We start from the raw sequence: 18,294 nt of genomic DNA, 5'->3' as shown, positions 1-18,294 counted from the left end.
TAGTTGGAGTTTGTGAAAGGTAAATGAGATCAAGGATAGCGAATATCTTTTTCTGTGCAGTTCTTAGCTGCATTACACGCAGTACGGGATGTTACGCGGAGTTTTCGCGGCTTATTTTACATTATTACGTATTGCTGGTAATAAACCTATAGATACGAAACAGAAAACCAAAAGAAGAATGAAAGTGAAATTTAAACATATGAGTCAACCGGCCACACGCTTAGTATCCGTTCATGTTTTAAATATTTATACGCGCGTTCTTCGAACAAACCTGTTTTTTTTTATTAAATAGTGGTTTGTCGGGCATTGCTATTTGATTCGATTATTAACAGTATCGAGAATCATTGCGCTCAAGCTTAATACATTAGTCAATATAGTGGAATAATTCTTGTTAAATTAATTAAAAATAATATTTATCATGGTATTGTTGAAAACACATTAAGAATATATAATTGACAAACCATTATAATATCGCTGAATATTTGCATTTAACATCTTTCTGGTCTAAAGAAAATTCCAGTTCACCTAGTTCACGGAGAGCGTCTATATTATATAACGATTATTTTACTGGCCGCGAACTTAGGTCAGCACATAAGCGTTTTCGAAGACGCAGCTATGACCTGTAAATAAACCACACACTAACCGCAAACTGACTAGTGATACCTCGCGGGTTGAAATGCAATGCATTATAGTGAGGCCACGCTTCCACTGCTCTTTATTCTTTAACATGTTAACATGTTGACAGGAATATGGAAGTCAGAACTAAATATGAGAACATAGCCTTTAAGTATAAAACGCTGTTGCCGCTGAAAATAAAAGGTGCACGCACAAATTGATTGATGTCGAGATTGAGTGTCAAACTGTTCTATCTATTAAGCCTTTTCATTTGAGATAAAAATGTTTCGTGCTGAACACGCAGTTAAACAGTGTGACAAAGACGCGGACAACGCGACTGTCTGCTATTAGCAGCTTCAACTTGTAGCATTAGCAAAATCCCCATTATAGAACGTTAATTGTCCCCTACCGGTTTCACCGGAGGGGACTTATGGTTTTCGCTCTGTGCGTCTGTGAGTCTGTCTGTCTGTCACACTTTTCTGGATCCTGCGATAACTTTAAAAGTTCTTCATATATATTTTTCATTAAACTTGAACATGGATAGATGGCAATATGGACATTATGCACGTCATTTCATTTTGTTCCTACGTCAACAATTCTGGTTGCAACAAATAAACTAGAAATACTGCTGAAAATGGTAGTTTTCTGGATCCTGCGATAACTTTAAAAGTTCTTCATATTTTTTCATGAAACTTGAAACATGGATAGATGGCAATATCAGGGGTGTCAATTTACCGAATTCTAAAATCCTGAAAATCATCCTAGAATTTGGGGACCAGAGTCAAAAGAGTTTTAATGTTTCATTAAATTATGTTTCCTTTGTAAACAATATGCCAAAGGTCAATAATTTGTGTTTAAGAGTGACATTTTGTGACAAGAATGCTTAAAATAACCAAAACAATCCTCTGATTTATATCAATATCAAAAGATTTCCTTGAGGGCTTAAATCCTGAATTCAGGAATAATCCTGAAAATTGACACCTCTGCAATATGGACATTATGTACGTCATTTCATTTAGTTCCTACGTAAAAAATTCTGGTTGCTATGGAAACAAATATAAAAAATAAATTTAAAAAAATCTGACAATGGTGGAATTTCTTACAATGGTGGAGCCGGTAGGGGACATATATTGCTTGACAATAGTCTTGTTTATTTTAAACTATGACTACCGGGGTAAACCGATTGGTCGTTGTGAACTTTCAATTGTAATGATTGAAACATGTAATATTAGTTGTTCAATATTATCAATTCCACCTTTACATGTCATAACATGGGGGATGTGGGTACCCGCTCGGCATAGGAAACCGTTTTTAACGTACAGAAATCCTAGTTATAAAACGCTATACATGTATATTGTCAGTTTCACGCGAACACACTGTTGTGTTAATATTTTCGTATATTAAATCGGTAAATACCATGCACCTAAAATTACACAGTGAACTATACAAAATAAGGATCTATCAATAATATGTTTTAATAGGTCTTTGTCTATAAGCATACTGCAGTAAGCACCACTTTTGTAACGTGGTTTTCTAAACGCAAGATGGGATTAAGTGGGCGGAGCAACCGTCCTCAATGCAAGATGTCAATTTTGAGGGGCAAGTGTGCTGCCAGCAAATCTTAAGTCGCACATGCGGACAAGTTAGGGACCGCTTATCTGATCATAATCGCTATTGAACAGAGTGCGCATTCGCGGCGGGACTAATGGGTCAATACACTGCGGGGCATTTGGAGTTTTAGGATAGTACAGGTTCGCAGTTGGCATCATTTAGATCTTTATCGCTCGTTAATGACTCCTAATACAAACTATTAATAAAAACCAAAGACCTATACATCTATAGGTCTTTGATAAAAACTAACTTAGAACAAAGTAAAGATCATAAAACTAAGTATGGATAAATTTTTTGAATTTATTAGCGAAATATATGAATACATAAAACTGAAAATGTTTACAAATGTCGATGTATCAAAAAGGGTACTACACGGATTTCTTTTTAAAACAATCCCCTATGGCTTTAAAAAATATATGTGTATACATTATTTGCATTAATGAGATCGATCGTACAACGACCTTGTTAACACATTTCGGACAAATGCATCAATAGTGCTCGAATGCAACACCGACTTTTTTTATTGAGGTGTACCTGTCAATAATACCCGCAAGGGGAGTTAGACAGTATAGATAGATCGATAGAGGTGCTAAATTGTCCAATACTCGCAGTATGCGGTGCATAAGACGAGTTAATTGTTATTATTTACATTCGGGATTTTTCCGCGCATGCGCCCTGACTGGTTGGCAAAAACACTGGTTACAGTCACGTAAAACATGTATAAAAGGGCTTTTGTTTAGTCAATTAAACGATAAAAAATCCGAAAAAAACATTACAACTCTTAAACAATAGTGCAAATATATCATATTTAGTACCAATAAATGTACATTCATATATATAATTTCCTCTTTATAAAAATACAAATTAGTTATTAGCATCAGAGTAAACGTGATCGGAAGACTAAATACTGACAATACCACACAACAAAACAATAAATTAGCCGTATTCTTTTTTATAGTAAGACTTTAAAAAATGATATTTCAAAACTTATAAAACATATATTAATTTGATTATAACTAAAAACGGTGTGGATATTGTTATTGTAAGAGGCGCATTTAGTCAATTATAAAACAAAGCCATAAAAACGGAATACATCATAATCGTTAAATGTTGTGGTAAATTTCTTTTCGATAGAATGAATTTTCGTTTCGTTTCCATTGAATTACAATATTAATAAATTTTAATATACAAATGGAAATAAAACCTGCATCTTGTGCAAATTGAACTGTCTTTGCATGTATATTGAAATCTCTTAAAAAGTAATAAGGTATGATACATGTAACAATCTAGCATTTTATGATAAATATATATATATATTCAATTTATTTTACGCAAATTTTGTTTATCCATTGTGATTGCTTGGTTTCATGATGATGTTACGTGTGCACTGCAAGAACGTACAATCTTTACTCTAAATTGTCGAGTTTACATTTGCCGGTACCCGCGTTAAATACATCAATTGTGTAGCAGTAATATTGCACAATATTTTAAATTTAAGGTTGTAAAGCACTGTATTATTATGATTAAACTGGCTAACATATACGTGTTCCCGTTAATCCGTTTCGGACAAATATCTTCTTTTTTAAATATGTTAAATTATTTATTAAAGCAAATGTTACGTATTTTTGCTTAAAATTTGTCTTGCTCAATATGACTGCTCAATATGCCAATATTTTTAATTTAAGGTTGTAAAGCACTGTATTATTATGATTAAACTGGCTAACATACACATGTTCCTGTTAATCCGTTTCGGAAAAATATCTTCTTTTTTAAATATGTTAATTTATTTATTAAAGCAAATGTTACGTATTTTTGCTTTAATATTTGTCTTGCTCAATACAATATAGGGATCGGTACAAGCTATATAGAGAGTAACAATAGATAAGGGGAGGTAACCAATCTAACGACACACGACCACTAACTAAAAAGACGAATGCTTCGGTTATTGTAGGAAAATATGTATGAAATATCTTCGTCACAATCGGCTCGGGGCGCTAATTTGTCTTTGTTGCATTTTATGAAATATCGTCTTCAATGTATAATTTTCCTTGCCTATGTTGTGTTATTGTAACATATTTTATCAATATATTAAAATTCAACACATATAAAAAATCGTATAATCTCGCTTTAATAAAAAAAAAAATGTGAATAAATTGCAGTGTTACAAAATTTAAATAATTTCTCGAATTGAGCAATTAGGAAAATTCAGATCGCTTGGAGAGTACATGTATATGGCGATTATTTTCCTTGCGGGACGATTACACGATACGAAATATGCTACCTACTGCTCCCCAATCTCCATGCAGAGTTGTCGTTCCTTGCTCTCACATACATATGCTGGTTCTCGTCAAATCACTGCGCGGAGGTTGACTGCTCCCATTCACCCAAATAGTTGGCGTCTACTTTAGATATAGTTGTGTGTAACTTTCAAGAAACAAAAGCGTCCAAGCGATACAGATCGTTACTTCCGCTGAAAAATGGAGTCTCTGTTGCCGACAGAATTATGGAGAAATGGACCGCAACCGGGTTCATTGTATAATTTTCCGGGTGGAAAAATCGCAGGGCACAATGAACCAGTGAAAAGAACAATGTAAGTACCACATGGGTTCTGAAATGCGTACTAATATCAAAGAACACGGGAATGACTATGCATCTTTCATGTGTTTTCGCGATATTTCATTGTGACACAATTATTTTTTTGGTGTCGTCTATTTTTTGCCATAACACACGTATTGATATAAAAAAGCGTAATGACGTGTTTGACTTATTGCATTTTCGAACGTTAATCCTGTGAAAAGTTTTTACTTTGCCAGTAAACTTAACTCCATTTTGCAAACACTTGTTTCCATGACATACATTCACCCTGCAGATTTCTAAAATATATTTGTTTGTATCTTAAATGTATTTTCCATTCTTATTTGACAGACACAATTCATTTATCCATTGAAATCATTATATATGTCGTTTATTTGATCAGGGCTATAGATAACTTTGGGGCTATATTGGGTAATTCACCCCTTGTTTTTGACAACAATAGGGTTTTTCTAAATTCAATAGTTTAAGCAAAAATTTTCACCCCCTTCTTTTGAGCTCAGGGGTTTTTTTTACTAAGAAAGTGACGCCGATATTCGGCGTCTTCCCCTTCCAGAATTTTTCCCCTCAAAATACAATTTCCCCACGAAAAATATTTTTCACCAAAATAAAATATTTTCTCTCAAAGAAATGTTTATTTTTCCTTTGAGCATTCGACAATTATCCAATTTGCACCATGTACAACGATCTTTCTCTCTCTCTCCAGACAAACACAAAAAATCTGGGAATCCCAGTTATTCTAAATATAGCTCTTAAATTACGTCATGTAAACTGGGCAACTTATCGTAATAATCATGTGACTATTTTACTGGATACCGGTCTTGCGCGAGAAGGGTGTTTCATTAATAAATTACCGGAAACCAGTCGAATTTTCATCCGGGCTATGTGCAAGCCAAGATATAAACGTGAAAACAGTAAAAAATGTCTCGCACTTGGCGTTCTTACACAAACAAAATAAAACATTCGGACTCGGAAGATACAGGAAGCATCGAGGCATTTTTTAAGGAAAGAATCATCGAAAACCATTATAACCCAGCAGGATTCTGAGGTAATCAACATCGAACATTGTGAAACTGAAAGAAGACAATCGGCAGCTGCCGCTCCTTCCCCTTCCAATACGGTAGCAGATCAAGATCGTCAACCCATTCATCATGAAATTGAAATCACAAAATTGACATCGTCCCCCGGCCCCAGTACAGAAATATAGTTGAAAAGATTTCCCATAATTAGATCTACACCTGCAACTTAATTAAGGACTTTGACTTTAATACGTGTTAAATGTGTTTAAGAACAAAAAGGACAGAGACAAGCCTCTTTTGATGAGTGATAGACATTGAAATGAACAGTTATTTTTTCCCCTAAAATGTCTCTTTCGCACTCTTTTTTCCCCTTTCACCCAGCGTCCAGCGTCTTCCCCTTTCTAAAAAAACAACCCCTGGAGCTTAATTGGGTTTTTCACCGCCGAATTTTTTACTCAATTGGGTAATTTAGGGAATGACATATATAACATAATAAAAATCTACTAAGGTTACTATATTATTTACACAATTGGAATTCAAAAAGGTACCTGTACATAACAAACAATTACTGAATTTCTGATCAAAGTTCATGAAAATTGCTGCACAAATGATGAAGTGATGGCTGTTCAAAGCGATGCACCTCGTTTTGTGGTCATTTTGAGTTAAATACCTTGAAAATGAAAGTAGATATTGGATGGGTCTACGAATAATTACCATACTACCCCAAAGATTGATAATCGCTGGAAAGACTGTCTTCTTTTCTTTATAGGACGGCATATAATCTATGCGGTGCATTTTTTGTACAGAAAATAACCAGTCTAAAACATACGTCCGGTCTTCGTAAAAATTGCGTTTCGTGACGCAAGGTTTTTTACGGGAATTACATTATTAAATTTGTATTTGCGTTTTTGTACACTTTATTTTTGATTTAATTACGTTTTTGGTTATTTGAATTGCATAATAACGCAAGTAAGCTTGTTATCTATAGCCCTGATTTGATTGTTATTTGTAATTTTCACACTTCTCCATTGTTGTCCATCTTGGATAATGCAGATGCGACAGGTGTGTATATAAACGTATAATTGTATTTGTCCTGCCTCATTTATGAAACAATAGAAAAAATGTCATTACAGGTACCCCATTGTGACAGGCACGTCTGTTCTTGGCCTGAAGTTTAAGGATGGAGTGGTACTCGCTGCAGACAAACTGGGTTCTTATGGCTCCATGGCAAAATTCAGAGATCTGACCAGGTTATTGAAGGTAAGTTGATAGACTGTCAGCTTAGCTGGTAGAGTGCCATGGAATTGTTTCGGTTTCAGCTCTTCACTCGGCACTTATTTTCTCCCTGGTTTTGCTTCAGTAAAGCAGTCTCGGCCAAACATGGTCGGACCGACGGACATGTCCTGTAAAATTTTGTAAGGTCCGGCCTAATTTACAGGACCGATTGTCCAGTGAAAAAAAAAAAGAACGAAATTGTTGATTATAAATGTTTTTACGGCTCTGAAAGTTTTCCGCGGTATAAAAATAGCGATCGCGTCTTTCCGTTCCAACGTTCTACTCTACGGAATTTTGCGATGCACCTGATTGGTCCATTTTTAGCCGGATTTTTTTCGAAAAAATCTCGGCTTATAGATTGATGTTGTCGGGCGGGCGGGGGGGGCGGGCGGGGTGGCGGCGTGCTCGAAAATGTTTAAGTTCTTATTTAATGGTATAACTTTGGTATGCTTGGACCTAGAGTCTTCAAACTTGACATGAAGGTTGGCCAGGATTAACAGATGACCACTGGTCATTTCAAGGTCATTCATTTGAAGGCAGGGGTTTTTTTTACTAAGAAAGTGACGCCGATATTCGGCGTCTTCCCCTACCAGAATTTTTCCCCTAAAAATACCATTTCCCCTTCAAAAATATAATTTTTTACCAAAATATAATATTTTACCCTCAAAGAATTTTTTTTTTCTTTTGGGAAGTCGACGCTTATCCAATTTGTACCATGTACAACGATCTCTCTCTCTCTCTCTCCCGACGAACACTCAAATCTGGGAATCCCAGTGATTCTATATATAGCTCTTAAATTACGTCATGGAAACCGGGCAACTAATCGTATTAATCATGTGACTATTTTACTGGATTCCGGTCTTGCGCGAGAAGGGTGTTTCGTCAATTAATTACCGGAAACCAGTCGAATTTTCATCCGGGTTATGTGAAAGCCAAGATATAAACGTTAAAACAGAAAAAGTCTCACAATTGGCGTTCATACACGAACAAAATAAAACGTTCGAACTCGGAAAATATTAATTGCGTTGACGTATTTTTTAAGAATGAATCATCAAAAACCGTTGAAACCCAGCAGGATTCGGAGGTACATGTAATCAACATCGATTAATACTGTCGGATTATTGTGAAAGTGAAAGTAGACAATCGGCAGCTGCCGCACCTTTCCCTTCCAATACTGTAGCAGATCTAGATCGTCAACCCATTCATCATGAAATTGAAATCACAATATTGACATCGTTCCCCGGCCCAAGTTGAAAACATTTCCCATTATTAGATCTACCCCTGCAACTTTATTTAGGACTTTGACTTTAATATCATACTTGTTCATGTGTTTAAGAACAAAAAGGTCAGAGACATGACTCTTTTTCTAAAAAAAACCCTGAAGTCTGTAGGTCAGTTATAGACATTGAAATGAACAGTTTTTATTTTTTCCCCAAATATGTCTCTTTCGCGCTCGATTTTCCCCTTTTACCCAGCGTCCAGCGTCTTCCCCTTTTTCTAAAAAAAACCCCTGGAAGGTCAAGGTCACTGTGACCTTCAATATAAAAAATGTTAAAGTTCTTATAACTTTGGTATGCTTGGACCTAGAGTCTTGAAACTTGACATGAAGGTTGGCCATAACTAGTTAGTAACCACTGGTCATTTCAAGGTCATTCATTTGAAGGTCAAGGTCACTGTGACCTTGAATGTAAAAATGTTAAAGTTCTTATTTCATGGTATAACTTTGGTATGCTTGGACCTAGAGTCTTCAAACTTGACATGAAGGTTGGCCAGGATTAACAGATGACCACTGGTCATTTCAAGGTCATTCATTTGAAGGTGAAGGTCACTGTGACCTTCAATATAAAAATGTTAAAGTTGTTATAACTTTGGTATGCTTGGACCTAGAGTCTTGAAACTTGACATGAAGGTTGGCCAGAACTAGTAAGTAACCACTGGACATTTCAAGGTCATTCATTTGAAGGTCAAGGTCACTGTGACCTTGAATGTAAAAATGTTAAAGTTGTTATAACTTTGGTATGCTTGGACCTAGAGTCTTGAAACTTGACATGAAGGTTGGCCAGAACTAGTAAGTAACCACTGGACATTTCAAGGTCATTCATTTGAAGGTCAAGGTCACTGTGACCTTGAATGTAAAAATGTTAAAGTTCTTATTTCATGTTATAACTTTGGTATGCTTGTACCTAGAGTCTTCAAACTTGAAATAAAGATTGGCCAGTACTAGAAGATGACCACTGGTCATTTCAATGTCATTCATTTGAAGGTCAAGGTCACTGTGACCTTAAATGTTAAAATGTTAAAATTGTTATAACTTTGGTATGCTTGGACATAGAGTCTTCAAACTTGACATGAAGGTTTGCAAGCACACTTAGATGACCACTGGTCATTTCAAGGTCATTCATTCTAAGGTCAAGGTCACTGTGACCTTGAATGTAAAAATGTTAAAGTTCTTATAACTTTGGTAGGTAAAAATGTTAAAGTTCTTATTCCATGTTATAACTTTGGTATGCTTGTACCTAGAGTCTTCAAAACATAACACAAGGTTTGCTCATGCCTTGAAAAGTACTTACATTTCATTTTGACCTTTGAACAATATTTCAGTAATTTAAGTATTGCATTGACAAAAACACGAAAGGTACTTTCCTGTCATTTAAATCAAAAATCCGGCTTCAATGCGGTCATCTCCGACCGCGGAACTCTTGTTTTGCATCGTTACCATATGACTGATGCTCGTCAGAACGGTCTAAATCCATGACGGCCTATTCGCTGATTAAGATATTTATAAATCTGATTATTAAATGATACAAATAGTTATTAATAATTGTTATCATCTTCATTCCCAATGTCATGATCTTGACTGTCAATGTCCCTGCGTGAAAAAGGCTGGTGATCAATTATCTAGGCCGTCGTCGGTTTAGGCCTTATTGACCAGATTCCTCTCTGACATGCGCACTGAGACTTAGCAACAAGAATCAACAAACGCTACCGCCGAGTTTGAAAACTGTTTGAAAAATGTTTCTACGATATTAGGAGGGAGCGACTCCGGTGGAAAACGACCGGCACCACCTGATTCTTCGGAAAAACAGAAAGAGAATTGGAAAAAATATGAAGAAAAAAGGCCCGAACGAAAATTTTGCGAAAGTTGGAAGTTGGGCAGGGATTGGCTGACGTATGACAGTGAAGCTTAGGCAATGAAGTGCACTTTGTGCCTAGAATTCTACAAGAGCGGCGATTCTCTTAAAAATGAAAAAGCTACTCATAAGTTTCGTGGTCAGAACACATTTCTGGATGGCTCTAAGAACATTCGAATTTCTGCTGTGACTGAACACGAAAGTTCAAAATCACACAGGAGAGCCAGTGATGTGTTAAAGGCAGCCAATTCGAGCACTGAAGAGGTCACCAAAAGCCAAGCCGGCCAAGCACTTATTTCACTGAAAAGTGCAGAGCGCCACAGGTTGGCTTATTTATTTAGAAATGCCCACTATGTTGCCAAATGCAATATGTCACTAAGTGACTATTGCATGCTCTCTGAACTTGACAAGGCGAAGGGCCTTGACATTGGTAGTACATACTTAAGTGAAAAAGCGGCACTGAAATTCATCATTTCAATAGCTGATTTTGAATCGAATAAACACACTGAAAAAGTAAGAGCAGCCCCCTTCCATTCCCTTATTATGGATGGTTCCACCGACCTCTCTGGTGATGAGCAGGAATCGCTCTACATACGGTTTTCAAAACATGGAAAAGTCAGTGAACAATTTGTGGCCATCGGTTTACCAGCCTCAACATGCTCCGCTGACCTCTTTCAGCACGTCAAAAATGTGTATGATGAATGTGGCTTAAACACAGGTACATTTTAGTTTAAGTGGCTTTAATAGAAAATGTATTTAATATATTATGACTGTATTCTTAAAAGCATTTCAAATGCAATATGTATACTCAATAACATATGTACACTTATGTATTCACAAAATGTTTGTACAGTGCAAATCTAACGTCATTTATGCCTTCAAAATTGTAAAGAAATTCTAATTGTTTTTTGTGAAAATGTTTACAAAACTCTCTGCTTTAAACAAGTTTTTTCTTGAAACTTTGCTTGCTTTTCTGCGTTTAAATCAAATGTTTCTTTTTTAACCAGGTTCGATGGTTGGAATGTGCTCAGATGGGGCTGCCAACATGACTTGCATTAAATCTGGATTGGCTGCACTTCTTCGAAGAGAAGTTGGGGAGGAGTTTTTGAATGTCCGTTGTCTGGCACACAGACTTGAACTTGCAGTTCGAGATGTATTCAAGACAGTTAAACTCTACGACAAATTGATGACTCTTTTAATTGGTCTGAACTTTTTTTATATGAAACATAATAACAAAAATAAAAACGGCTTGATCACAACAATGGCAGCTCTCAATGTCAAAGGCCTTCTACCACCGAAGGTCACAGGCACATGCTGGCTCTCACACATTTATGATGCACTGACCAGTCTAATGAGGACTCATGAGGCATATGCAGCCCATCTGTAAACGCTGTCGCATACTAACCCAAAGGCTGGTGGCTTTGGAAAGCTGATACTTGACAAGAACTTGATGGCTTTTGCCATTTTTATGCAGGTACATTGTGTGTTCATTTGGAATATGTGCAATAAGGCATATACATTGTAACTATGTTGACTTTTATTTGTAACAGTGTGAAATATCTTTAACTTTATAGTTTTTGCATCTTTTCCTCCTTTATTTTGTTTTAACTATTTAAACAATAAATTGATATTTTATTGTGAACAACTTTGATTCAGGAACTTCTAAAGCCATTGATGCAGCTGTCAAAGAAGCTTCAGAGCAAAAACAGAACTTTGGCAGACAGCATGATCTGGGTTGAAACAACAGCAGATCTCACTGATGAAGTAGATGAAAGGTATATTTTTATGTTAAATTTATGTACATACTAGTAATACAATTATGATGAGAGCAATGGTTAATTATTTGTATATATCAACACTAGCAACTTAGATAAATTTATCACACATAAATTCTTCATACTGTTATATGTAATTTTAAATATTTAGTTTTTAGATTTTACAACACCTGGCCAGACTTTAAATAAATCAATAATCGTGATACTGAGTAATTGTTATTATTTGAATGCAAAAGAAGGCTTACTTGCAACTAATAGCAATGTTAATACAGAAAATGTGAAACACTGATAACTCTGCAGTCTGCTGGCCACTGGAAAGCTAGGCAATACAGAACTTAAAGGAGGCAGACCCAGTCTGTCATATGCAGATGGCATAAAAACACGTGTGGCTGAAGCTATGCGCTGTCGCTTTGACCTTAGCAACAACAGCAAATCTGTTGTTAATGCCACTCAGGCATTTAGTCTAAGCAAATGGCCTGTCACCGATGAAGACAAAATGAGAGGTTTTTAAAATTGTTCAATGGGAGTTGTGTTGCAAGTTCCATTTGCCTTCTGATTAATTGATTTTGCTGTTCGAGTTCTGTTAGTAGTTCCATTTGTCCGCTGAATAGCTTGTTTGCTGTTGTGTTAGAGGTTACATTTGTTTCCTGAAAAATATATATTGCCATTGTTTCTGACCGAATGTTTAATAGGGTTTATTGTAATATATTGTTTATCCTGAGGCTGAAGGTTTAAATGTTAGAAATTCAAACTTTGTGCTTAAAATTAGACATTTATGAAACCTTATTAAAATAAAGTTACTAAGTTAATTAACATGTACAAAGTAATGCAACTCATGGCCACTGGAGAGGTATACTTTGCATGCCAGTACATGTTTATAGTAACGAGGATAACTTTATAATACTTATTGTAATGCTGTGTGTTTGTATGACACTAACATTTAGCCTATAGAATAATATATCAAGAAGAATATTTATTTTTATAAGTTAAGTATTCAATGCTATTTGCAGACTTTGGTGATGACAGTGTGCAGGCTATTGTAGCTGCCTTTCCTGAAACCCTTGGTAGAGAGGGCTTTGATGCTGATATAGTGATGACAGAGTGGAAGACTCTCAAGAAGCTGCTTGTTAAAGTATTGTTTTACACATTCAATTACTTAAAATGTACAGGATGTCCATTTGTTACTAACTTAGAACATAACACTGCAATGCATCATATTTCATTTACAATATAATGTACTAAAATTTACCTAAACTGATTTGCCCTGTATTGTCATTTAAATTAAAGTGACCGCTCAACTCAAATATTATGACTATGTTAAATTAATCATTAATGTAACACAATATGTATATACTCATTGAGTCATGTCACACAAGATCATGAAGAAATAAAAACATTCTTGTACTACTGAGGATAAGCGGAGATCCCAAGTATCAATAAGGTATATGTAATGATTTTAATCAACAATTATTGTACAGGCATGGTGTAAAGCTCACTGACTGTGACATAACATGGGATATGGTGTTTGAAGAGGACTTGCCTAATATCAACCTCATCATTGACCTGGTGCAAAGCCTCCCTCCTACAAGCGTGTCCTGTGAGACCAGTTTCTCTCAAATGAAGCTTATAAAAACAGCACGCAGATTGAACATGAAGGGCACGACATTAAACAGCATAATGCAGACCAAGTTGTTGTCATCAGATGTTGCTGGCTTTGAGCCTAACCCAGATATTGATTATTGGCTGGTAAACAAATTTGCTGAAAATTCATTGTTAATTTTTATATAAACTGTAAAGCATTTACTTTATTGATAATGCTAATTCATATAAAAATAATATTTACACATAATTTTGAATTGTTCTCCAGTGTACAGCAGAGAGACCACATGGACATAGGCGGGTCAATTATGCACGCAAGAATGTACAAGAAGGTGTCAGTGTTGTTACGAGTACTAGCCATGTCGAGTTGGAAGAAGATGAAGATGAAAGCTTGCCAATTGAAACTGACATTTTGAATGCAGTTTATTGTGGCTACAAGACGATGACTCAGACTGTGTTGTGGATTTTCAAAATGAAAATGAAATGCTCATTAAATCTTTTTGTACATAGTGCAATTATAATGATAAATGTGCTCAATAGTTTCATCAAACTAAACAAGTACCATGTATGGTCGCTTTTCGTGTTATTTTATTAATATATTTATGTAGTTGGTAGGTCCTGTAAAAAAGAGGAGGTCCTGTATTTTTTCCCAGTTTACAGGACCTACTGTCCTGTAAAAATTTGACTAGTTTGGTGGAGACTGGTAGGAGCCACGTTCTAGAAGGACTGCGCTTGATGCATGTGCGTTAAGTGTTTTCAAATTAGCCCCTATGCAGTCAACACATGTGTGCCTTAACTGGATTTGTGTAAAGAAGGAACCTTGCTTTGAGCAAAAAATACCATGATAAAAGCCAGTATTTCGGGGCCGATATTCGGCCCCATTCCCCTCAAAAAAGAGTATATATTTCCCCCATTTTGTAAAAAAAATTCCCTCGAGAAGTTAAAAAAAAAAATTTTTTTTTTTTTTTAAAGAACTGTCTCATTATCATGATAAATATATCTCAAATTTATTTCATAAACAACTATATATAACTCTGATTTATATTATTTTGAATTATACGGAGGTACCAAAGAAGTACTTGTCCGTACTTTTAAGATAGATAAAGGAAAAGGTCATTACTAATTAAGCAAATAATACAAGCATACACTTTTGTTAACTTCTATTTTAAATTATAAACATAGTTAACTAGAAAATTGAACAAAAAATACAAGCAAGATGTGCATATAATAAGATCATTTTTAAGTCACACATGATACTAGTCTTATTTATAAGACGCGCAAAGAATTTAGAGATACTTTTTATGTGGGCTAAATTCTTTGGAACTCCAAATATTACCAAAATAAAAAGAAGCTTAATATTTGAGAGCGTCAACAAGTTCGACTAACATGATACCATCTCGGATATTTAATAATCTCAACATGACTAGACAATTCACTTGAAATAAAATAATCTCCATTAATTATAAGTATATAATTATCCGCTAATAAAGGAAACTCCTTTACGAAGTTTTCATTTACACACATCGGCAACGTTTCAAGCCAAGGAAAATCAATTAGCCAAGACTCAAAAAATTCTCGTTTCCGTTTGGCGTCGTGTGTTTATCATATTCATACTTGGCTTTTCTCTTCTTTTCCGACGCCGAACTGATTTTATCATTGGTCTGATTAGCGTCATGACTAGACGTTGAAGTGGTTTTATTATATTAAAATCGAATGCAGGTCGTTAGAACATGTATGCGGCCATTTGCAATGTACGAAAAGTGTTATCTTAAAATTCTTATGCGTGATTGGCTGTTGCTATACACACGTGTGCTGGTTTCTCTATTAAAACAGGGACAAAGGTCCCTGATTAAAATTGTTTTCTTATGCGTGATTGGCTGTTGCTACATATACTCGTGAAAAGGTTTACCACATTAAATAATTATTATCAGAAAATAACATACCTCCAGTTAAAAAAGTGTGCTAGTCCGCAGATTAATCATAAGCTATTTATATAAACTTCGGTTTTTATTTTTTTATTTTCGAAAAATATTGAAGTTTTGTTCTCGAAACAAATTTTACCACGGAAATTTTGCTTGTCCCCGGACAAGCCAGCTTTCAAAAACTGCTTGCCCGGAAGGGTAAATTGACGACTCGGACAGCATATTTCAGAACCCCTGTATTTACTAAGGTTGATCTCATATGGATGGGAGACGAACAAAATATTGAGATCTAAAAAAAAATTAATCTTTTTTGAAAACCTTCCATTGGGAATGTATTGCTCCCATTTGGTAAAAATATATACTTTTTTCCATTTACCAGACCTGATTTCGAATGAAAAAAACACACTGACTTGTGAAAATCCTTGTGCACGATTGGTTAAAGAAGAATTACATTAAATGCAGATATCACGTCCAGATCTAAAATGGTCCATTCCATATCAGTCTTCGAAGAAATTCTGAAAAAAACCTCTTTTTGTTCAGCTGAGTTTTGATTATTTGTGTTTTATTATACCCCCACAAACGAAGTTTAGGGGGTGTATATAGGAGTGAGCTTGTCTGTGTGTCGGTCGGTCTGTATGTCAGTCGGTCGGTCCATATTAAGTGTCCTCTCTCTATTTCAAGTTGTTTTCATCCGATCTTCACCAAACGTGGTCAGATGTTAAATCTGAATGATGTCTGGACAAGTTCGAATATGGGTCAAAAACTAGGTCACAGGGTCACTTAGTTTTAAACATTTAGCATGGTGTCAGCTCTCTAATTCAAGTAGTTTTCATCAGAGCTTAACCAAACTTGGTCAGTAGTTGTATCTAGATGATGTGTAGGTCAAGTTTGAACATCATGGCCTTGCCGGTTCAAAAACTAGGTCACGGATTTTTAATATAATATACACAATAATATTATATTTGAACTTGATTGGGCCATGAAATACAAACCCAACTGGCCTTTATTTCTGTGTGATTTATCTTTGGCTAGCCATAAGCCACCCATAAAAAACACCATGTGTGAATGCCTGATAAAATCAATAATGGGCCAATTAATTGCTTATAAGGTGTCCAACACAATACTGGTGCACTAAAGAAGAAAAAGTAGGTTGTTAAAAGGGGCAATAAAGGTATTAGCAATGGTAAGTCTTGAACAGCAAATTTTATTGTGAACTTATAGAACGTACTTCGTTTAATAATGTCGGGACAATTGTCTTATATTGTGACGCCAGGACAAACACCCCAAAAGTGGGACTGATAACTGAGCACGGGACATTGGCATGTATGCCAGACACTCTAGATTCATAAGAAAACTGACCTCTGTTTACAGGTCAACGACCAGACAGTGGTGGGGGCTGGTGGAGATTATGCTGACTATCAGTTCCTCACTGAAATAATTGAACAGAGAGTGTAAGTATCCGTTTCATTTTTAGCTCGGTTGTTTTCGGAGAAATCGCAAGGTATTGTCATAGCCAGCTCGTTGTCTGCCGTCCGCGTCGTGCTAAACATTGGCTCTAAAATCAAAGAGCTTTAATCTACATCTTTGAAACTTCATATGTAGCTGCACCTTGATTAGTTCTACATGCCACACCCATTTTTGGGTCTTTTGGTCAAAGATCAAGGTCACTGTGACCTCTAAAATATTTTTTTTATAAGCTTTCATTTATTCAAAACTGCACCTGCAGCCGAGCATGGCACCCGTTATGCGGTGCTCTTGTTAAGACAACATTTTGAACACTATGAAAGTAAAAAACACTTTTAAAACCCTAGGTTTTCAGCCACATTCCCAATGTAAGAAAGGTATATATTTTTCTCAAAGGGGACCAAAACATTCCCAATTGAAGGTTTCTCCCCCCCAAAAAAATGTTTTAGATATCAACATTTTTAATTTTTTCATCTCCCATCCAGCTATATAAGTTTAACCTTAGTAAACATAATACCGAAAAAACTTTCATTCTCAATTTTGAAGCATATGTTACCAAAACAATGACAGCTCTAATTTCCCAATGTTAGTCAAAACGCATTGAAATTTCCCATTCCAAAGGGACCTGGCACCATTCCCAAAGTGGTGGAAAAAACCACTATTGCATGCTACATACTTTATAGTCTAGAGGGTAAACTAGACTCTTGACAAATCTAAAAACTGTTATGATACCATTTTATGTATGTTATATGTCAGGGCTTTTTTATGTCCCCCACTATAGTAGTGGGGGACATATTGTTTTTGCCCTGTCTGTTGGTCTGTCTGTTGGTCTGTTGGTCTGTCTGTTTGCGCCAACTTTAACATTTTGCAATAACTTTTGCTATATTGAAGATAGCAACTTCATATTTGGCATGCATGTGTATCTCATGGAGCTGCACATTTTGAGTGGTGAAAGGTCAAGGTCATCCTTCAAGGTCAGAGGTCAAATATATGTGGCCAAAATCACTCATTTTATGAATACTTTTTTAATATTGAAGATAGCAACTTGATATTTGGCATGCATGTGTATCTCACGGAGCTGCACATTTTGAGTGGTGAAAGGTCAAGGTCAAGGTCATCCTTCAAGGTCAGAGGTCAAATATGTGGCCCAAATCGCTTATTTTATGAATACTTTTGCAATATTGAAGATAGCAACTTGATATTTGGCATGCATGTGCATCTCATGGAGCTGCACATTTTGAGTGGTGAAAGGTCAAGGTCAAGGTCATCCTTCAAGGTCAGAGGTCAAATA

The 18,294-nt window shown here is 35.7% G+C and overlaps 1 protein-coding gene and 1 long non-coding RNA gene across 3 annotated transcripts in view; both read left to right on the top strand.

Annotated features, from left to right (window-relative positions):
- Positions 1 to 4,649: 4,649 nt before the first annotated feature.
- LOC127866997 (proteasome subunit beta type-4-like) overlaps positions 4,650 to 18,294 on the top strand; it is a 147,914-nt gene continuing 134,269 nt past the window's right edge. For both annotated transcript variants that reach the window (XM_052407914.1, XM_052407915.1), the window contains exons 1-3: positions 4,650 to 4,816; positions 6,971 to 7,097; positions 16,911 to 16,990. In XM_052407914.1, coding sequence (XP_052263874.1) covers positions 4,704 to 4,816; positions 6,971 to 7,097; positions 16,911 to 16,990 — 320 coding nt within the window. In that variant the 5' untranslated portion in view covers positions 4,650 to 4,703. The remainder of the gene's footprint in view (positions 4,817 to 6,970; positions 7,098 to 16,910; positions 16,991 to 18,294) is intronic.
- Positions 10,089 to 14,473, top strand: LOC127867012 (uncharacterized). The gene is made up of 3 exons (XR_008043206.1): positions 10,089 to 11,717; positions 11,900 to 12,018; positions 13,029 to 14,473. It is a non-coding gene; the product is annotated as an uncharacterized LOC127867012 (long non-coding RNA).

The sequence above is a fragment of the Dreissena polymorpha genome, chromosome 2 (assembly GCF_020536995.1).
Source record: "Dreissena polymorpha isolate Duluth1 chromosome 2, UMN_Dpol_1.0, whole genome shotgun sequence".
Classification (NCBI taxonomy): Eukaryota; Metazoa; Mollusca; class Bivalvia; order Myida; family Dreissenidae; genus Dreissena; species Dreissena polymorpha.
This window is presented reverse-complemented; position numbering and strand designations above follow the sequence as displayed.